This window comes from Caretta caretta, chromosome 4 (genome assembly GCF_965140235.1).
Source record: "Caretta caretta isolate rCarCar2 chromosome 4, rCarCar1.hap1, whole genome shotgun sequence".
NCBI classification, from domain to species: domain Eukaryota; kingdom Metazoa; phylum Chordata; order Testudines; family Cheloniidae; genus Caretta; species Caretta caretta.
Window position 1 is genome coordinate 123,356,506 of NC_134209.1, and position 23,011 is coordinate 123,379,516.

Genomic DNA, 23,011 nt, shown 5'->3' on the forward strand with positions numbered 1-23,011 from the left:
TTTAGGAATGGGAGTTTCTCTCTCAAACTGAGGCTGCACAAAAACGAATTAGGAAACACCCTGTAAACCAGAAAAACTTGTAAACTGTTAGAACCACCCCGGAATCTGCCTAAACTAAGATGCAGCCCCCTTATCTCAGCTTACACCGTCTATGACTAAAGCACAACAAATCTGAATTATTTTTGGCAAGCCACCTCGATAAAAAATGCCTTTTATTCTAACAGTGTCTATCCTATCCCTTCTTGCTCAGTTCAGCTGCAAGTTTCAGTGCTTTGGAGGTTGAGACACCCACGTGTCACTTCACTGACTGTACATCTCTCTGAAGCCAATGTGATGACAATAAACTTTAGCTGCATATAAAGTACAAGAAGGGTAATAAACTGTCCTTGCTTTTTGGCCTCCTGCTTGTATGGTTTCCTCATCTTATTGGTTATACTTAACAGGAGACAGAAATGTGTGTGGTAGAAGAATTCGTTCCACTTTTATTAAATATGAAAGTAGTAATTTAGTAACATATTAAATAGAAAAATATGTAGGGTTAAGAGAGAGGGTGATGGCATCTTTCGGGGGTTGTTTACTACCCGACTGATTAAGAACATAAGAATGGCCATACTGGGTCAGACTGATGGTCCATCTATCCCAGTATCCACTGTCAGAAGACAGTGGCCATTCTTATGTTCTTAATCATGCAGATAGTAAAGACCTCCAGAGAGGTACTTCCCGCTAGCGTGGTATGAATATACCAATTCAAACTGGGTTTTCTGGAAACCAACAGACAAAGCAAGGGCTTTTGATATTAAAAGGTTGCATTTAAACTGACTAAGAACTTTCTGATCCAGCAAAGGGAAAGGACATCCTATCCATGGGCAGCCCCAATGATTGCTGAAGCTTGGAAAGACTTTGGGCTACTAGGGCCCCATAAGACTGATGGGTGACCTGAGGTATGTTCAGTGTGTATTTAAATCTGTTTATTGTTTTCTCTGTAATGCTTTTACCTTTGAGAATAAAGATGCTTGCTTAGAAAGAGTTGTGTGGTACCTTGTAACTGCTGACAATATACAGTTGATAGCCCTCAGAAAGAGAGAGAGGAAAGCACAGCCTCTGACGTTTACGTAGACTGCTTGCTGGGATATCACAGAGTAAGACCAGGAGCTGTTCACTCTTGGTCAGAGGGGAGTGGGGCAAGGGTCTCTGTTCAGAGACAGGTGATACCTGGAGACCTGAGACCTGACTGGGAACTCCTGGAGTGGACCACAGAGGGGAGGATACAGGTACAGTTACCTGAAACTATGACAGTTAGTATTTATACAGCACTCTAAACACTTAAAACACAGTAAGACATTAACTAATGGATTCTCTCCACCTTCTTGGGAGATAAGTATATAAGCATTATTATCCCAACTTTTTAGACTGGGAAACTTGAGGCACAAAGAGATGACTTGTCCAAGGCCACACAGCAACATGTCACTGGCCAAGTCAAGATTATAACTCAGGACTGTCTTACTCCAGCCCTCTGCTTATTGCTTCCAGACCCACTGGCTCCTCTAAGGGAGTTGCTTTTAAAGTAGCCCTTGCTGCTGGATGCAGCTTAAAATTCTCATTTTTCATGTTTTCTTCTTTTTTCACAAGTGTCTTTATTGTACATCTGCATACATTGTCTTTTGCTAGTAGGGTAGCAGACCATGGGTCATTGTGGTGCCTATTTATAAATATAAATGTGGTCCAGGTAAAGAGTTTCTTATGAAGCTTGAGTACCATAATTGCTGGTGACTTGAGTGATGGTTTAATTTCAAAATTATAGAGAACAACAATCAGTGATTCCCTGAAGAAACTGCAGTACCCAGATGTCTTTTACTTGCATTGCTGGTCTGCTGGCATTGTCTGCCTCTTGGGTTCAGTTTTCCACTGTTTGTGAATTTGCTATATGGGTGGTATCTTTGTGTGATTTGTGCAACTGGATTCTAATCCTAAAAAATGCTGAATCCACACCACTTCCAGAGATTTTGAACAGTCCACTTGGTATTGGGATAGAGGGTACTCTGCACCTCTCAGAATTAGGCTTCTGGGGAGCTTTTTTCAACAAATTTATGAAGCACTTTACCCTTATCTAAGAAGTTTTGTAATAAATCACATCTATCTCTACTACTTATTTGAGGAAACGTGTGGGGAACTCATTGGAAATAGTAACCTGATGCAACATGATTCTCAGTATAGTGGAATCTTCTTGATGCTAAACAGTAAGTTTTCAGTATTAACATTTCCTTAGATTAGTTGAACTAAATCTACATTTTTACACTTGAACACATATTATTCATATAGAACTTCTCAGCACTTCCTACAACGCATCTGATGTCATGTGGGACTGGCAGTAATGGCTGCACTTCTAGGTAAAATGTACAAGTGTATTCACATGAACATACGAAACGGCCGTACTGGGTCTAACCAATGGTCCGTCTAGACCAGTATCCTGTCTTCCGACAGTGGCCAGTGCCAGGTGCTTGAGTGGGAATGAACAGAACAGGCAATCATCAAGTGATCCATCATCCATTCCCAGCTTCTGGCAATCAGAGGCTAGGAACACTCAGAGCATAGAGAAAAGGAGTACTTGTGGCACCTTAGAGACTAACAAATTTATTTGAGCATCCGATGAAGTGAGCTGTAGCTCATGTCAGCTTATGTTCAAATAAATTTGTTAGTCTCTAAGGTGCCACAAGTACTCCTCTTCTTTTTGCAAATACAGACTAACACGGTTGCTACTCTGAAACCTGTCAGAGCATAGGTTTGCATTCCTGACCATCTTGGCTAATAGCCACTGATGGACCTATCCTCCATGAACTTATTTAATTCTGTTTTGAACCCTGTTATAGTTTTGGCCTTCACAATGAGTTCCATAGGTTCACTGTGTATTGTGTAAAGAAGTACTTTCTTCTGTTTGTTTTAAACCTGCTGCCTATTCAGATTCTTAAAACCAAAAGGTGGTTAGTTAGAATGCTTAGGTAGTGTAGATTACTTATGAGTCCTGGGCCTGATATTGGTGGTGTTTAGCTAATCTCTGGATCAGTTCCATGGCAGAACACACAAAGCAGTGGGGCATGAGAATTTCTGACTAAAGGATAGTTTGGATATGTGATTGTCATTAGAGGAGGAAAAGGAGACAATATCTGTTCCTCACAGCTCCCAGTGTAATATGGTGCAACATGCAAGTGTGCTAGTAAGAGACTGACCTTCATGTCCTTGCTCTGGTCATATGAGATGTGTCAAGGTTATAGAATGTGAATACCCCTGTGACTCTACTGGCTATTGTTAGGGAGACAGTTTAGAGAAAAGCAACAAAAATGAGCAGGGTGCAGAAAGAATGTTTCAAAGGGCTATCTAAGGTGCACATGACAGCCCAAATTTTCAAACATATACATGCCTTTTGCGGTCTACACTTTTGCAAGTGTCTGAATTACGTGCACAAAACCTTAATGCATGAGCCCATGCAGGGTATTTGAAAAATACAAGCTGGTACAGCTATAAATATTTGAAGTGTGTAAACACCAAGGCCCCTGAGATGGAATTGACTTGATTACTACAAGAATCAAAACCAGAAAAATAAATTACAATGTAACTTTGCTTGCTATTGAATCTTTCATGCACACCATATGACAGAGTAGGAGAGTTAAATAATATCAGAGTGGGAGGAAGGAAACTTCTTGCTAAGCTAAATGAGAACATGAACATTCCAATTGTTGGATCATATTAAAGAAGTTCTGTATTAAAATCACAAATGAGTTTGATTCCCCAGAGTTTAAATTCCAGGGTATTACTAATTAAGAGGTCTCTTGGTTTTTGGTACTGTTTCTCTCCCTCTATGTGTGAAACTTGCAAGCTGCTAATTGTGTTAGTACATTCTAAGACAGAGTCTGTTCTCAAAGCAATTCACAGAGAGAGAGACTCAAAGCAATACTCTAACAACAGAAACAGCACGCAGAGACTCCCCGCCTTTTTGTTGTATTAACAATTGTAATTAAAATAGAGATAGAGGATGTATGTGGATGGATGCTTGGTGTGGATAATAACTGAATGATCAGGGAGGTGCCAGCCTAAGAATCCAGTGTCCATCGGCTGAAGAAGGCGTCAAGTGGAAATAACCAGAGGACCCCCAGAGGGCAGACTGGAATCCACCCAACAGCCTCAAGAATGGGAGAACCAAAGAACAAGATAACATCTAGGAGCACGGGAGCCGTCAGGAATGTGCTATCTGCTGATTGATTCAGCAACAGCATGATGAAGCAATTCCCATAGACTGGCATGGGAAGAAATTCCTATAAAAATAGACTCTAAAAAGTGAGAACTTTGGGGTCTGATTGCGCAAACCAACTTCCAGGAGCATCAGATGAGCATCTGACAAGGCCCTGCTCCCTCCTCATGTCCAGGCCACCTGGCCAGTGGCTTGGCATGAGCAACTCTAAGGCTGGTAACTATGATAACAACCTTGCAGAACCTCTGTGTGTGTGTGTGTGTGTGTGTATGAATGAATGTGAGAATAAATTTGAGATTGAATGGAATGTTATAACTATAACTAACTGCTTACTATGATTCTTTCTGTATTCACAGTAAATGTGGTATTTTGCCTTTTTCCCTTTAATAAGATCCTGCTGGTTTTTATTTTATTGGTACAACACAATAGCTCACAATCAGCTTCATTGCTAACAAACATACATAGAATTTAGTAGTGAATATGCAAAAAGTAATAAATGTGTAAAATTCTCAGAAAAATGCAAGTATTTTAATTTTCTTAGATATATCCCACATTGTACAGCCTCAGTCTGGAGGTTTCAGTGGTTGGGGATAGACAGACACCCTGGACCTTCAGATTGTAGATGGCGCTGGCTCAGCAGACAGTCAAGACTGCGTTTGGTGTCTCCTCATTGCAGCTGGATTGAAAACAGTTTTTCAGTCCTGCAAAAAAAAAATAGAGATTTCAAGAAAATTTCCTGTCTCAAATCAGGACAAAAACCTCAAAATCATGAAAATGTTTATGAACAGAAGATATATGAGAGAGAAAGAGAGAGAGAGGAGGGAGGAAAAAAAAAAGGGGGTTGGGTCAGTTGAAACATCGCATTTTAATTTTGAGCATTTTTAATTTACTCCCCCCCCCAATAATCTTGCATTTCAAAACAAGGTTGTTTTGAACTGGAAAAAATTTAATTTTTCATTTAAAAGCGTTCAAGAAAAACTCTGCTGATGTGACAGGCCTTGGGCAAGTCAACTGGCTGTTGGTAATCCAAACAGCAGGAAGCAACCATCTGAGGAACTTTGATAGTGATGGATATACCCCATGTGAAAACAATGGGCCAAATTCTCCATTGCCTTACTCCTTGTTTTGTTAAACTCACTTTTTACAAGTGTAAATAAGATGCTACCCAAAACACCCATTCACACAAGGGATAGCATTTTACATTCAGTCTGCACTCACTTCACAGAGGTGCAGATAACATAAGGTGCATGGCAGGGGAGAATGAAGCCCAAGGTCCTAAGGCAGAAGAAAGCCTTTTAAAAACAAGAAGGCAGTTTTAAAATAGATTCAGAAATGGGTGGGGGAGACAGTGAAGCTATTTGTGAATAGGGGTGGTGTGGCCCTGGTTCCTGATATGTGAATAAAGGGGCAGTACCATTCATCATGGGATTCTGGAAAACTGGAATAGGGTGACAGGTTTCAGAGGAACAGCCGTGTTAGTCTGTATTCGCAAAAAGAAAAGGAGTACTTGTGGCACCTTAGAGACTAACAAACAAAGAGGGAGTTACCCAGATAAGGAGAGATGAAGGCATGGATGAGGATTCCAGCAGCAGAAGAGTCAAAGGCAATGTTACATAGGTTATTTTTTTTATTTATTTTTATTTTTGAAACAAGTCACTTTATTGGATGTAAGTTGTTACAAACACAAAGAAACAAATGTGTGATTTTTGGTACAGAATGACATTATCTAAACAGTACATGCATGCACTGCTGGGCAGCAAGCTAGGAGACTTAGTGAAACCTGTGGGTGGCCTATGATGAGGTTTAATAGGCATTCTTGCAATCCCAGGAATTAAGGGAGGAATTACATTGAGACAGGATAATGCCAAATTTACAGACAATGGAGAAAAACAGAAGGATTGAATTACGTAGATTAATTCTGTAGGTTAAAGCAGATCTCAAAAACAAATACTAGAAAAATAGTGTAAATGAGCCTGCTCCAGCTGCCGTCTCTGTCTGGAGATACAAGTCCTTTTTGTGTTGAAGGTGCAGACCTAAAGAAAAAAACAGGATTTTAAGTACATATCCTTTGAAATACCAGAGCTTTGCTGAAGTCTGAAGTCCAAAAATTAAGCTGAAAATTCAGCTTCAGAAATCTTTGTACAATGACTCTTGAAATGACTCTCAATACTGCTCAGCTGTCATGGTTTTATAAACAGGAAATCTGTGCACAGAATCCTGCATTATGTCCTTAGTACCAGACATCCTGTATGTCCTTAGTACCAGACTGCATTTGGAGTACTTTCTGTTGATGTTTGTACGCCACCTACTAGTCAATTTCAATGTCACAGTGTCACAGATGATGATTACAGCCCGAGTCTCCTCACAAGAGGCACAGCCTAAGTGTGGAGGCAGTAAAAGGGCATTTATCCACCTTTTGGACTTCCAGGATTCTGAGGTTGAGCATGGCCCTCAGTGTAAGTTGGAGCAGTGCCACACAGCAGCCTCTGGTCACTGCCATTCCTGCTCTGACATGGCCACTTCCCTCAGTATGCCTATGTGACAAGGGTTTTAAGTGCAGAATAAAGCCACCTAAATCACTTTACCTGACCGATGTGCTGAGGTTGTTGCCTAGACACCACTTAAGCCAGCTGTTCAGCTGCTTTATGGCACTGAGCCACTGTAAAAGAGGCTGCAGGAGAGCTTGTAATAAAGACCTGAATATCTAGCTTCAATGTTTATTCTTTAAGTGTAAAAATGTTAGTTGTGCTCTTGACTGGAATGTGTCTTTAATAGTGAAACAACAATTTCTGTAAAAGCTATTTGTCAATAAATTAAATTATCAGCATATTTAATAATTGGGATCTATTCATGGAGTTAACAAAATCTGGAAGTGTACTCAGAAAAAGTTCTAACAGCTTAGGCATTCGAACAAATCACAGTTTGCTTGGTGGATCTTCTGCAGGGGAGAGAAGAAGCTAAGATTACCAAGGAGGTCATTTGTTGCAGATTTTTAAGCTATTGCTACATGGGAGTATCTTTTTGCTTTGATTTCTCATTTTAGCCTACTCATATCTCAGGTGGAGCAGTGACTGAGCAGCCATCACCCCTCAGCGTGTCCTACGGGATGCCCTTATTCCTAGTCATCACCAGTGGTGAGAGCTGTGGGGGCTATGCAATGATGTGGAGGAAGGCCGTCGTGGTGGGCCCTGAAGCCAAGGGCACAGGCCATGGTGCAGAACTCAGTGGTAGTAGCAAATATTCAAAAGGGCACTTTAAAGGCCAAAGTGGAAAAGGGTTCCATGTGAACAGCAGTTGAACATGGGTCAGGATTTCAGAATGATCACACACAGCTGAATATAAAAGAAGGTGTAGAAAGCTTAGGAGGGATGTGCCAAGGAAGGGAAGTAAGACCCATTCATGCAAGGCAGGTTAGTGGGAGTTGAGGCATTCAGTAACATGCAGAATCAGGGCCAGCACAAGGAAGGTGCTCTGTTATTACAGACCTGCTCAGACACTGTGGTGATTGTGGTTATAGAAGTACTGAGACAGATAGAAGGGAACAGGCGGGTCCCATGCTTGCAGTGACGGGTAGTACTGAAGAGATGATATGTTCAGCACTTAGGTGAAAAGAACAAGACACTGTTTCCAAAAGGTTTCCTATCCAGATTTCCTCAGTTAAGGAAACTGCCCACAACACAAGACTTTGAGTAATATGGTCTAAACCCGTGGAGAAGAGAGAAATGACTGGTGGATAGCTAATGTGATGCCAATTTTTATAAAAGGCTCCAGAGGCGATCCCAGCAATTACAGACCAGTGAGCCTAACTTCAGTACCAGGCAAACTGGTTGAAATTATAGTGAAAAACAGAATTATCAGACACATAGATGAACTTGATATGATGGGGAAGAGTCAACATGGTTTTTGTAAAGAGAAATCATGCCTCACCAATCTACTACAATTTTTTGTAGTAGAAACAACAAGTATGTGGTCAAGGGTGATCCAGGGGATATAGTGTACTTAAGACTTTCAGAAAGCCTTTGACAAGGTCCTTCACCAAAGGCTCTTAAGCAAAGTAAGCAGTCATGGGTTAAAACAGAAGGTCCTCTCACAGATCAGTACCTGGTTAAAAGATAGGAAATAAAGAATAGGAATAAATGGTCAGTTTTCAGAATGGAGAGAGGTAAACAGTGGTGTACCCCATGGGTCTCTACTGGGACCCATACTGTTCAAAATATTTATAAATGATCTGGAAAAAGGGGTAAACAGTGAGATGGCAAAATCTGCAGATAATACAAAACTACTCAAGATAGTTAAGTCCAAAGCAGACTGCGAAGAGTTACAAAGGGACTGGGCAACAAAATGACAGATAAAATTCATTATTGATAAATGCAAAGTCATGCACATTGAAAAACATAATCCCAATTATACATATAAATGATGGAGTCTAAATTAGCTGTTACCAGTCAAGAAAGAGATCCTGGAGTCATTGTGGATAGTTCTCTTAAAAACATCCACTCAATATGCAGCGGCAGTAAAAAAGCAAACAGAATGTTGGAATCATTAGGAAAGGGCTAGATAATAAGACAGAAAATATCATATTGCCTCTATATAAATCCATGGTACACCCACATCTTGAATACTGCGTGCAGATGTGGTCTCTCCATCTCAAAAAAGATGTATTCGAATTGGAAAAGGTACAAAAAAAGGGCAACAAAAATTATTAGGGATATGGAACAGCTTCCATATGAGGAGAGATTAATAAGACCGGGACTTTTAGAAAAGAGACGACTAAGAGGGGATATGATAGAGTTCTATAAAATCATGACTGGTGTGGAGAAATTAAATAAGGAAGTGTTATTTACTCCTTCTCTTAACACAAGAACTAGAGGTCACCAAATGAAATTAATAGACAGCAGGTTTAAAACAAACAAAAGGATGTATTTGCTCACACAACCCATAGTCAACCTGTGGAACTCTTTGCCAGAAGAGGTTGTGAAGGCCAAGACTATAACAGGGTTCAAAAAAGAACTAGATAAGTTCATGGAGGATAAGTCCATCAATGGCAATTAGTCAGCAGGGGCAGGGATGCAAAACCATGCTGTGAAGTGTCCCTAGCCTTTGTTTGCCAGAAGCTAGGAATGGGCGACGGGAAGGATTGCTTGAACCTGTTCTGTTCATTCCCTCTGAAGCACCTGGCACTGGCCACTGTTGAAAGACAGGATGCTGGGCTAGATCGACCACTGGTCTGACCTAGTCTAGCCGTTCTTATATTCTTAAATCATCCATTAAGAACTCAGAGCATCCAAAAGAAGAGCCCCATTAAGCTCAGATTTCTCTAGCTAGCTAATATTGTCAGTTTGTTCAGAAAATTACTGTTTTTTGGGGCTGCGGGTTTCACAAGTTGGATAAAGACTGGCAATCACAATTTCTTTTCTACTTAGGAGAAAAACTTTGTCAATCACTCAGAGAATAAGAAATCAATTTCTTTTAAATCACATCGGCTCATACAGTATTACAACCCTGTACATGGTATACACACAGCAATAAAGAAATGTCTCTGTAAGCTTGATGATCTGTTACCTCAACACAATCTGCTCATATTGATGTGAGCGTTTGTTGTCTCTCAAATGCTGTTTTCACATGTTCAGTGGTTGATGCCAGGGCATAATTTTGGGTGATGGAACCAAAGGGAACGCTCTTGTGACTGTCATATGCCAAGATAGGGAAAAGCTATCCAACAGAGAACGCTGCTGGGTCAGAACACCACTACCAGTTTCTCTAAGATACAGGAGCTTTAAAGATGAATCTTCTATCAAAGGCCTGTGGAAGGCTGTTGAAGCACTATCGCTGCACTCTCGTGCATATTCTTCTCTTCTCTGTGCTGAGTGAAGTGCTCTTCGAACACCTGCTCAGTGCAGGAGAGGGTAGAGTGTGCCCAACCCAGCAGCAATAGCATTCCTCTGCCGCCTGAGCGTGGGAGAGCCATGTGATGTTGAACAATAGACAGTCCTATGTACTCTGTGCTTGATGCACAAACCTAATTTCTGTATATTATATACTTGTCCTAGGCCAATGGATTATCACTGAAAAATACAGGTCACTTAGGAGATATGGCCTTCTTAATCACCTGAGCTCAAATTCAGCACTAGATATTGGCATTTTTCCTTTCAACCTCAGGTGTTTCTGTGTTGGGAAACATTTTTGCAGTTAATACAAAGAATTTTTCCACCCACCCCTTGGGTTTAATTTACCCATGATGTACTTTGCTGGACTTACAGCAAAGATGAATGTGTCCACTTGTGTTTAAGTTTCCATATGTTTCTCATAAAAGTGTATTGGTGAAATATTGGATCTCTGAATGTTTGGATAGGAATACTGTACCTCCTTGAAATTGGGAATTGAAAGTTACATTGCACATAATTGGACAGGTGCTGTTATTTAGATTTGCAGTCTTATGGTTGATTTATGATCTCGATTTTATTGGAGAATGTTTGTGGAAAGCAAATTTTGCATTTCTAACTGAGTATATGCAAGAGATACTTGATTCTAAGAGTTATGCTCAGGCAATCAGTGGACAACAATATACCATGTGGTCTGTGTGTTCAATCAAAACTAATCAACACTGCTTTAATTATGAATATCAGATACTTGCAACTAAGTGCTTGTGCACAATTTATAGAGCAGGAATTGTTTCCTGAATAATTTCAAAATAATATATTTCGATACAGCTGTCATGGACAAATTGCAATCAGTAGAACAGATGAAATCTGTTGAATAAATTATTAGCTGTGAATTATTCATTTGGCTCTAATGGCATAGAAGTTGGATTGATTTTATTTACCACGTTTACTTACGAAACAATGGAACAATCAGGGTGATTAAGATAATCCAGGCACTTTAACAGCAGTACAGATCTGTAATGAAATTATTTTATTTAGTATCACTCAGTAAGAAAACTAAGCAAAACAAAAGAGGAAGTGAAACAAATTGAACGATGTTATAAAATGAAGAGATGCACAATTTGGATGCCTAGACCTTCCCTTCTTAATGGTATTTAATTTAGAATGAAGCTCTTGGTATCACAGTAAGTACAGCTACCATAAGTAATTCTGCGGACATGAGAAGGGAATGTTAATGTATAACTGTTGTTCAGATTTTAATTTCCTATTTGAACTGATAGCTGTAAGTGGAAGGGACCACGCCATCTTCTGTGTCTGATACTGAGTGAGGACACGGTTGCATTTAATAATAAAATTACAAATGTACAATTGCCATATCAGTGGAGGTGTGCTCAGATGGCTGAGGAAAGTGGCATTATCACTTCCAGATGTCAATTTCTTACTAAAGCTACAGCATAGTAGATTAGTGGGTCCCCTGGTATGGGAATACTCATGGGTAGAAGTAGGTTAAAATTTCTGAAAAACCGTAGCAAATACCTCATATTTATTAAAGAAATTCCACTTACTTGTAATTGTCAACGCAGGTGATGTCATAACCCATGGTTTTGAGTCTCTCTTCTAATATTTGTACACTGCCTCTCCCACAGGAATCCCTGTAAAAAGAGATTAGTTAACAAAGTCTTTTATTAGTTAACTGTTTATTTTGCTAATTTCCATAGTGTCAATTGCTATGGCAGCTAGGGCTTTAATTGCAGAACCTTAATGTTCCACAATTAGAGCAGATTTTTTTAGGGAATTTAATAGTAGGTTATAGGACAATTTCAGCAAGCTGGCCAGACTCTGGTATCTTGCAACCAAACAGCAATTACCTAGAAAAACAAATCTACTACCAGAGGGCAGCTGCCTGTTGGACTAATACAAATTTAGGGGGCCTGATTCTCCACTACTTTGTATGTTGTGCACTCATTTACACCCGTGCAAAGTTGATGTAAAATGTTACCAAATCAGAATTCACCATACACTTGCATCAGTGACAGTGTTTTATATTTACTTTGCAACAACTGGAACTTTGCCCTAGACTCCACAAACCATGCTTGAGTCCTTCCTCAATCACTTAGAACTCCTGCTGTTGGACATGAGCATTCAGACTTAAACTCCAATAATGGAGTGCTTCCCCCACCACCTTCAGCTCCTGTGGCTGGGTAAAAATTTACTTCAATTAACTGAATAAAATAGTAATGGCTGATCAAGAGTTTTGGCCCAAATAAGCATCTTAAAAGTGCCGATGAATATTTAAATCTCCAAGGATTGCAGAATTGGGCTGGCAATCTCGCAAATTCAGGCTCTTAAAACTACTAGTAGTTCTTGTTGTTGGATTGGTCACAAGTACCATGAGAAGAGACCTTCTTATGGCATTTCACCACTTCTACTAATTTCCAGAACCATGAACTGCTGAGAGGTGTAAACCTGAAAAATAATGCACTGGGGACAGTGAAAAGACTTTTTTAAACCTCAGAGTTTGATTTGGGATTCAGATGGTTCTTATTTAATCTAATCTGTACTTGCCTTGCCCTGACTTAAGGCCTGCTTCTTGTCATAAATATAAAGGGAAGGGTAAACACCTTTAAAATCCCTCCTGGCCAGAGGAAAAACCCTTTCACCTGTAAAGGGTTAAGAAGCTAGGATAACCTCGCTGGCACCTGACCAAAATGACCAATGAGGAGACAAGATACTTTCAAGAGCTGGGGGGAGGGAGAAACAAAGCCCCTCTCTCTCTGTCTGTGTGATGCTTTTGCTAGGGACAGAACAGGAATGAAGTCTTAGAACTTAGTAAGTAATCTAGCTAGATATGCGTTAGATTCTGATTCCTTTAAATGGCTGAGAAAATAAGCTGTGCTGAATGGAATGTAGATTCCTGTTTTTGTGTCTTTTTGTAACTTAAGGTTTTGCCTAGAGGGATTCTCTATGTTTTGAATCTAATTATCCTGTAAGGTATTTACCATCCTGATTTCACAGAGGTGATTCTTTTTACTTCTATTAAAATTCTTCTTTTAAGAATCTGAATGCTTTTTCATTGTTCTTAAGATCCAATGGTTTGGGTCTGTGTTCACCTATGCAAATTGGTGAGGATTTTTATCAAACCTTCCCCAGGAAGCGGGGTGCAAGGTTTTGGTGAGGATTTTTTGCGGAAAGACGTTTCCAAACGGGCTCTTTCCCAGTTATATACCTGTTAAACGTTTGGTGGTGGCAGTGATAAAGTCCAAAGGCAAAAGGTAAAATAGTTTGTATCTTGGGGAAGTTTGAACCTAAGCTAGTAAAAGTAAGCTTAGGAGCTTTTCATGCAGGTCCCCACATCTGTACCCTGGAGTTCAGAGTGGAGAAGGAACCTTGACAGACCTACTGCCTCAGCAGATTTTACATTATTTTTGATTGTGCCTAGTTCTGGTCACATCAACTGTATATTTTTAAAAAGACTGTACACCCTCCAAGGAAGGCACTGTGGTTTCTTTTGTGTTTGGAATACATCAAACATTTTGAGTGTTACTGCAATCTAATAATAGAGAAAAATAAAGTGAAAACTGTAAAAACAGATTCAAAAGAGGAAAAACAAGATTAGGTTTTGTTTTTTTTTAAGACCTATAACTTACAAGTCAGGTCCCCCAATGTCATCCATGACCCAGATTTCAATTTGTGAAATTCTGTCTTTTTGGAAGTTAGGCACTTCATAGTCTGCAAAAAAACTGGTTAAAGAAAACAAATCTTTAAAATTACATAGAACAGAAAAGATCTTTCGCCTTCTCAGTAAAGCTGAGTCTGTTCCCACTGATTTTCAATGGGATATCTGGGTCCAGGTCATTTGTACCTATGAGCCCAGAAGAAACCATTATCAGAAGCAGAACCCAAGATACAAAATTATGATTCCAATTTTGAGTATTCACAGAGTTTATGGGGTGTATGGATCCTAAGTTTGTTGTTTTATTGATTGATGATCTTAGCAGGGTGGAGCAGGAATAAGACTCTATTAATCAAGATGTGAGTGGAATAAGTGTTTAAAATGCAGCACTTATAACAAACCACTCGGTATTTAGTAAAAAATAATAAAAAAAAAATCCTACAAGAGCAGCCTTTCTTCAGGCACAACATGGGATTTGTTTTTTTAAAATAGAAGGAAGAGTAACAACCACAAGACAGGTTTCAGAGTAACAGCCGTGTTAGTCTGTATTCGCAAAAAGAAAAGGAGTACTTGTGGCACCTTATAGACTAACCAATTTATTTGAGCATAAGCTTTCGTGAGCTACAGCTCACTTCATCAGATGCATACTGTGGAAAGTGTAGAAGATCTTATCATATACACACAAAGCATGAAAAAATACCTCCTCCCACCCCACTCTCCTGCTGGTAATAGCTTATCTAAAGTGATCACTCTCCTTACAATGTGTATGATAATCAAGTTGGGCCATTTCCAGCACAAATCCAGGTTTTCTCACCACCACCACCACCACCCCCACACACACACAAACTCACTCTCCTGCTGGTAATAGCTTATCTAAAGTGACCACTCAGGAGAGTGGTCACTTTAGATAAGCTATTACCAGCAGGAGAGTGGGGTGGGAGGAGGTATTTTTTCATGTGTGTATATGATAAGATCTTCTACACTTTCCACAGTATGCATCTGATGAAGATCTTATCATATACACACAAAGCATGAAAAAATACCTCCTCCCACCCCACTCTCCTGCTGGTAATAGCTTATCTAAAGTGACCACTCTCCTGAGCTATTACCTGCAGGAGAGTGAGTTTGTGTGTGTGTGGGGAGGGTGGTGGTGAGAAAACCTGGATTTGTGCTGGAAATGGCCCAACTTGATTATCATACACATTGTAAGGAGAGTGATCACTTTAGATAAGCTATTACCAGCAGGAGAGTGGGGTGGGAGGAGGTATTTTTTCATGCTTTGTGTGTATATAATAAGATCTTCTACACTTTCCACAGTATGCATCTAATGAAGTGAGCTGTAACTCACGAAAGCTTATGCTCAAATAAATTGGTTAGTCTATAAGGTGCCACAAGTACTCCTTTTCTTCTTTTAACCACAAGACAAATATATTTGTAGATATAAAATCACAGCAGTAAGTCAAAAGGGTATAAAATACCTAGCATGGGAACAAGTAGGACCATAAAAGAGTGTTTTTAAAAAAAAAATCTGTCCATTCTGACCCAGGAAGAATCCTCCATAGGCAGGTTTGCTGTTTGTTAAATACTGTAATATTCAGAAGTCCAGGTATAGGAGGGACAAATTCTCTGCTGGAATAATTCCACTGAAGTCAATGGAGTTACACCAACTGATCTCACATCTGACCAGGAGTATGTAAATAGTAAAATATTAAACCACATTTTTCCTTTTACATACAATCAGCCTTACAGCTGCAAGGTTAAGGTCTATGGTTTTAGGGAGTGATTTATCAGAGCAAATTGAGCCATTAAGATGGGATCATTTTTACTGGCAAAGAGTAGAGGAAGTTATCTGTATTTATGTTGTGTGACTTTCCTGTCATAAATGCTGAGAACTTTTGTATCAGAAAAAAGGTCTTCTATATTCCTGTGTCTAAGTCTGTGTGACTGCTAGTTGTACTATCCAAGGCACATCCAAAAATAATTTCAATTAAATCTGATGATGGCCTAATGGAAAAAATGTCTTTAAATAGAATAATAAAAGCACAAAGTGTGAGTTGAGAGTTCTCCAAATCAAATGGAGGGTGCCAAATCAAAAGGAACAGTTTAACATATTGCATTAAAATGTGTTCTAAAGCATCGGTCTTTAAAAAACAAAAATAAAACAAAAATGTATAAATTAAGGATTTGGGCCTGATTTTGAATGAAGTCTCATCCCAGCTTTCCTGTTAATCCATGTAATTATGCTACGGCAAATAATGATGGGTGCAGTTATGTGCAGGAGAAACTGATGTAACTTAGGTTTCAGAGTAACAGCCGTGCTAGTCTGTATTCGCAAAAAGAAAAGGAGAACTTGTGGCACCTTAGAGACTAACCAATTTATTTGCGCATAAGCTTTCGTGAGCTACAGCTCACTTCATTGGATGCATACTGTGGAAAATACAGAAGATGTTTGTTTTTATATACATAAATCATGAAAAAATGGATGTTTATCACTACAAAAGGTTTTTTCTCCGCCCACCCCACTCTCCTGCTGGTAATAGCTTATGTAAAGTGATCACTCTCCTTACAATGTGTATGATTATCAAGGTGGGCCATTTCCAGCACAAATCCAGGGTTTAACAAGAACGTCTGGGGGGGTTAGGAAAACAAGGGGAAATAGGCTTCAATAGAGACTGGGAGTGGCTATCCTTGCAACAAAGCCCGTTGCCAACTGTGCCCACATATCTATTCAGAGGACACCATCACAGGGCCTAATAACATCAGCCACACTATCAGAGGCTCGTTCACCTGCACGTCTACCAATGTGATATATGCCATCATGTGCCAGCAATGCCCCTCTGCCATGTACATTGGTCAAACTGGACAGTCATAGAATCATAGAATCATAGAATATCAGGGTTGGAAGGGACCCCAGAAGGTCATCTAGTCCAACCCCCTGCTCAAAGCAGGACCAATTCCCAGTTAAATCATCCCAGCCAGGGCTTTGTCAAGCCTGACCTTAAAAACCTCTAAGGAAGGAGATTCTACCACCTCCCTAGGTAACGCATTCCAGTGTTTCACCACCCTCTTAGTGAAAAAGTTTTTCCTAATATCCAATCTAAACCTCCCCCACTGCAACTTGAGACCATTGCTCCTCGTTCTGTCATCTGCTACAATTGAGAACAGTCTAGAGCCATCCTCTTTGGAACCCCCTTTCAGGTAGTTGAAAGCAGCTATCAAATCCCCCCTCATTCTTCTCTTCTGCAGGCTAAACAATCCCAGCTCCCTCAGCCTCTCCTCATAACTCATGTGTTCCAGTCCCCTAATCATTTTTGTTGCCCTTCGCTGGACTCTCTCCAATTTATCCACATCCTTCTTGAAGTGTGGGGCCCAAAACTGGACACAGTACTCCAGATGAGGCCTCACCAATGTCGAATAGAGGGGAACGATCACGTCCCTCGATCTGCTCGCTATGCCCCTACTTATACATCCCAAAATGCCATTGGCCTTCTTGGTAACAAGGGCACACTGCTGACTCATATCCAGCTTCTCGTCCACTGTCACCCCTAGGTCCTTTTCCGCAGAACTGCTGCCTAGCCATTCGGTCCCTAGTCTGTAGCTGTGCATTGGGTTCTTCCGTCCTAAGTGCAGGACCCTGCACTTATCCTTATTGAACCTCATCAGATTTCTTTTGGCCCAATCCTCCAATTTGTCTAGGTCTTTCTGTATCCTATCCCTCCCCTCCAGCGTATCTACCACTCTTCCCAGTTTAGTATCATCCGCAAATGATGCAGTCATTTACAGTCATTTACAGTCATTTTACAGTCTCTACGTAAAAGAATAAATGGACACAAATCAGATGTCAAGAATTATAACATTCATAAACCAGACGGAGAACACTTCAATCTCTCTGGTCACACGATTACAGATATGAAAGTTGCGATATTACGACAGAAAAACTTCAAATCCAGACTCCAGCAAGAGACTGCTGAATTGGAATTCATTTGCAAATTGGATAAAATTAACCTAGGTTACCTTGCATAATGACTTAGCCACTCCCAGTCTCTATTCAAGCCTATTTCCCCTTGTTTTCCTAACCCCCGCCCCCCCCCCCCGACGTTCTTGTTAAACCCTGGATTTGTGCTGGAAATGGCCCACCTTGATTATCATACACATTGTAAGGAGAGTGATCACTTTACATAAGCTATTACCAGCAGGAGAGTGGGGGGGGGGGGGAGGAGAGAAAACCTTTTGTAGTGATAAACACCCATTTTTTCATGATTTGTGTGTATAAAAACAAACATCCTCTGTATTTTCCACAGTATGCATCCGATGAAGTGAGCTGTAGCTCATGAAAGCTTATGCTCAGATAAATTGGTTAGTCTCTAAGGTGCCACAAGTACTCTTTTTCTTGATGTAACTTAGATGATCTAAGTTAGATGTCTAATTGCTTGATATAAAGGCAGCTGCATGATATCTGTTGTGCCTGTGTAACTCTTTTAAAAAAAAAAAAAAGTTACCTGTAATTATTTGCATCTACAATTGTTTTTTTGAAAATCTGGCCTGCTGTCTTTTTTGAAATATAGTTTGTCTTGACAGAAGAGAGCAAGGATTCTACAGGAATTATTTGAAGTGTTTTGATTTCTGTACTGTACCAGCTATGTGGCCTAGAACAGAAGACATTTTAGGCCAGAGTGGACCACTTTGATTATCTTATCTGAAGCCCTGCAGAACACAGATCACAGAATTTCATATAGTAATTCCTGCAGTGGAGAGAAGTATTTTTACATACTACATAAGTGAACACTATCACATTCAATAACCTGTGGTTGAACTCCTGCATATCTTTTAGAGAGACATTCAATCTTGATTAAAGACTCCAAGCAATGTTGAATTTGCTTACTGGCCTTGATAATCTGTTCCAAAGGTTAAACTGAGAGTATTATGTTGGACAAGAATGGCTGTTTTAACCACTGTTAAATTAACCACAGCCTATTGTTTAAAAAAGAAATAGATTTTCTTTGTGCCAACAAGGGAAGTCACCTGCTCTAATCATCATTCAAACAGGAGCTGTATTCCCTGTGCCCTGACTTATATAATCAGATTGTCACTTGGACCTTAGAATTTGTTAAAACGTGTCTCTGTTCTTTATCAAAAGTCTCTCTATTCCTTTTCCTTGTGATTTGTGAATTACCTAATATTGGAGAGCAAATGAATCAGGCCTTGTGTACAGCAACACAAGCAACCACTTGGGACCTATTGTTTTTGGAGTCTCCCTGTGTTTTTTTTTCTCATTTGGGCTTAATTAAGGAAAGAACTTAAGTTTTGTCAAGTTCCACTTCAGTGAAAAATAAACAAGTGCTTAAAGTCAAGCATGTGTAGGGTAACCATACGTCCGTATTTTCCCGGACATGTCTGGCTTTTTGGTTCTTAAATCACTGTCTGAGAGGAATGTTTAAATATCTAAAAACATCCGGGATTTTGCCATTATTATTTTTCCCCAAAGAGTTGATCATTCAAGAAAGAGAGTGAATGTCGATCACTCGAGAGAGTGCCCGCTTTTTTCCCCCTAGCTCCCAGCACTTGCGCCACGAAACAGCTGTTTCGCGTGGCTGGGAGGGAAGGAGGAGGAGGGGGAATGTGGCCCACTCAGGGGAGGAGGCAGGGTCGGGGCGGGGATTTGGGGAAGGGGTCCAATGGGGCAGGGACTTTGGGGAAAGGGTTGGAATGGGGGCGGGGAAGTGGTGGAGTTGGGGTGGGGCCGGGGAAGGGGGGTGTGAGCAAATACCTCTCCTCCCTCTCCCCCCCCCCCCCATGGAGTGTCCTCTTTTTTGAATGTTCAAATATGGTAACCCTAAGCATGTGCTTTGCTGAACAGACATCTTGACAAGTGAGGTATTCCATCTCCATGGAATACATGGGCCCAGAGAGTCAAAGCTGTTAACATGACTCTGTTACTTTACAACATCAAGAGTTCTAAATAGGATTTGGGCTTCCAACTATAGAGATCTCAGCCTGCTTAGTCTCATAGCAACAGTCACCTTTAAAAACCCTTTTAACACAAAAGGGGAGAAAAAAAGAGTAAAGATAGAAAATGCAGCTCCTGTCTTTGATGCTGACTCTTACTAGCCATCTCACTGCTGGAGAAATACAAACATAGCATACTATCTTATCAGCCACTGGGAGACCTGGCAAACTTGTACCAGAGTAGGCTGTTTAAGACATTGCTTTTAGCTGCCTTGATGGCCACAGCTTCAGAACAATGTTGCAGAAGATGTTGCCTGCTAACCCAGACTCTTTTTAAACAGAAGGCAAAAAGAGAGAAACAGGAAAGAGGAGGCAAGGAAGAAAAAAAGACACTTGAGGGAGGAGAGGAGAGCGGGAAACCAAGTTTCACATTCCATGTGGTGTTCAGGATTTATCTGAAGTCAATGAAGTTGCTGAAGTATGTAATCTGGGTCCCTCTCTGGCCTGGTCAGGTCAGCACAGCGCTTTCTGGATCAGGATGATGCAGGTCCAATAGTGTAATAGTTGATTCCTGGGGTCTCATGAGACAATGGGGGTAGCAGCCATGATGGTTGAACTCTCTCCTTTCAGTCCACCTGTCCTCTTGCATTTTGATCTCTCTCTTCCAAAGTCTCTTTTAAGGACCCTAAAAGGGGGTGATGGATGGAATCACCCTTCCCTGTCATTATTTTGTCCTCCAATTAGGCCTACTTTCTAACACAGCAATTTTGATCCATTAATTTCTGATTCCATTCTTCTCTTGTTTACTAGTCATAATCTCAACACAGTCCTTGGGTGGTAGCAATAGACCTTTTTGTCTGGACAAATTCAGTGTTTTTGCTTTTATAAACAATGTTGTGTAACAGTCAAGTTTTACTTCTGTTGCCTTTGACAAATTAGAACACAGGACGCTGCAGAACAGGTACCCAAGTGCTTTCTAAAATTTTACTCCAGGTCTAGTTTAAAAAAAATAAATAAATAAAAAGATTGGCTTTGATGCCACAGACTTCTGAAAATTATTACTTCCACAGCTTTGTGTGGTACAATAGCCAAATGTTTGATTTTTCTCAATCAAACCCTAAAATATTAACACAATATTACTTTATTTCTCTTACCCTTTGACTGGATAGGCGCCCCCTATCGCAGAACCATTCAGCATAACGTATATTGCCCCCGAGCTCTGCTTTGCATACTGCAATAGATAACGGAAGATTATTCTTCAGAACATCCCCTATAGATTTTTACATACAGATTATAAACTGTAACTAAATAGTCATGGCCAGTGGAGGGGGCCATAAGGGAAAATGTCCAAGTTGCAAAACCACCATCAAAACTGGTTCCCTAGCTGGCAGTTGCAGTAGAGAGGATTAGAACTTAATGGCTATAAAAGGTGATCTGTCTTCTCAACCCTAGAAGTGGTTCCTCCAGGGCAAGGTTGGGGCACTTTAACAGATCACTATGAGAAGTTTTGCACTGCAGCTCTGTATTGTACTTGCTGTATTTTCATCCTCAAGACTGTCAATCTGGCACCTTTCGTCAGCATTAAGATCTCCTAGGCCTTGTTTTCACTAGAAAAAGGTCTATTTTAACACGTTCACTAACACATTAAAATCCTAGGCAATCTGTGGTTGATCTGGACACAGTGGTGAAATGAGGACATGGATGGATTTTAAACTACAGGCCACACCTTTTGTTAATTTGAACACATGGAAAGGGCACTAACTGCATAACCCATACTCTCATATACCAGTCATGTAAGTGGTTCCAGTGCAGGGGTTACAACTTAGATCATCTGCTTAGTCAGCCTTAGTCAGCTTTCACCATGTAACCCGTAACTCAGGGTGGCAGCTCTCCTCAGCCTACCTGCCCTGGACTCAGCTCACTCTAAGTCCTACTCACTCCCAAACCCCCATGAGGGAAACAGAGGGTGCAAAAGGGTGGGAACCTGTAGCCAGACAGCCAGCTCCCCCCCCCCCCCCCCCAGACCAGCATTGCTGGAAACACAGGAGGAAGCCGGAACAGGGCACTTAACATATATTCCAGCACAGCCTTTGAAGCTGTGAAAGCACAGGTGTGCTGCTACAATGTGCCTCTGGGAACAGATACAACGATTAAGCTCACAGCAGGCAGAGGCCCTGTGACAGACATGGCTCTTAGCCCCTACTAAATAGCGTGATGCACACACACCAACATCCTAGGTGGGAAAATATTTACCCTGATAGAAGAAATGTCCAGTAGTCGAAACTTATTGTTTCTCTCCCTTGCAAGTGTAAACTACTCTTGCGAAAGCTGGCGTCACCCCGACAGACCAGCCTCAATTTGGCATAAGAAAGGAGAAAGAGAATAAAGGAGTACAGAGGTATAAGTAGGGGACCTACAGCACCATGATTTTTGAGTGCTTTTCACTATCTATCTGCTGGTCAGATAAGTGACAGCCTCCCAAGGCTTCTGCAGCTAAGAGGGTCCCTACGCCTTGTCCCTTATTCGTCTTTCCGCGGAATTGAGTGACCGATCCTGGCTTGGCACCGCTGGAATCGAGAGATGCAAGGAGGGTAAGAAGCACCCACACCTGATCTCCTATCTTTAGTGTACACATATTTTGAAATAGAGCTCTATACTTTGTTTTCTTTCTTTGGGATTGTGGCTTCAGTTTTGTAACTTGTTTGTGTGTGTAACATCTCTACATTTAAATAAGTAGGCACTAGCAATTTTGTAACCACATGATTAGAATCTAGCTTAATAAATTTTGGTAACCATTTGTGCATAAGCCTGACTTGTTTTCTCTGGTTTACTGTAAAGCAGCCAACACAATTAAAGAACCTCAGCCGTTTTGGCTCTAAAGCCTGGCCATTAGGTGAGAGTACTAAGAGCCTAGCGTTGAGTTGTGCCGCCTCCACGGGGCAAACTCTTGGGGCACCTGTCAGTCAATCCTGGCTGCCCGCTGCGAAGGAGCTCTGAGCTCTAGCAGTTAAAGTCACGGGTGGTTAGGACCTTGGGGCATCCGTCAGCCTAGCCCGGGCTGCCCGCCGCGAAGGGACAGTGCGTCCTAGCTGTTAAAGTCACGGATGGTATAAACGGGCATAGCTGGCACCTCACCAAACATCCTTGGCCGTCGGCTAACAGAACCCCAGCCTGCAAGGGCCACAAGGTCTGACTCTATCCCCTGAGCCCAAGGTCCATCAATAAAATCCCAGGTCTTTTATCTAGGGGAACTGTTCATTGTATTCT

The 23,011-nt window shown here is 40.9% G+C and overlaps 1 protein-coding gene across 4 annotated transcripts in view; it reads right to left on the bottom strand.

Annotated features, from left to right (window-relative positions):
- Positions 1 to 4,699: 4,699 nt before the first annotated feature.
- The window catches only part of BST1 (bone marrow stromal cell antigen 1), a 33,615-nt gene continuing 15,303 nt past the window's right edge, over positions 4,700 to 23,011 (bottom strand). The window contains exons 5-10 of one of the 4 annotated variants that reach the window (XM_048848828.2): positions 20,899 to 20,975; positions 13,773 to 13,865; positions 11,691 to 11,777; positions 11,080 to 11,139; positions 6,151 to 6,276; positions 4,700 to 4,944 (exon numbers count right to left, since the gene is read on the bottom strand). In XM_048848828.2, coding sequence (XP_048704785.1) covers positions 6,156 to 6,276; positions 11,080 to 11,139; positions 11,691 to 11,777; positions 13,773 to 13,865; positions 20,899 to 20,975 — 438 coding nt within the window. In that variant the 3' untranslated portion in view covers positions 4,700 to 4,944; positions 6,151 to 6,155. Of the gene's footprint in view, positions 4,945 to 5,857; positions 6,277 to 11,066; positions 11,140 to 11,690; positions 11,778 to 13,772; positions 13,866 to 20,898; positions 20,976 to 23,011 lie in introns of those variants that run through there. The other 3 variants (XM_048848827.2, XM_048848830.2, XM_048848829.2) reach the window with 3 other exon arrangements.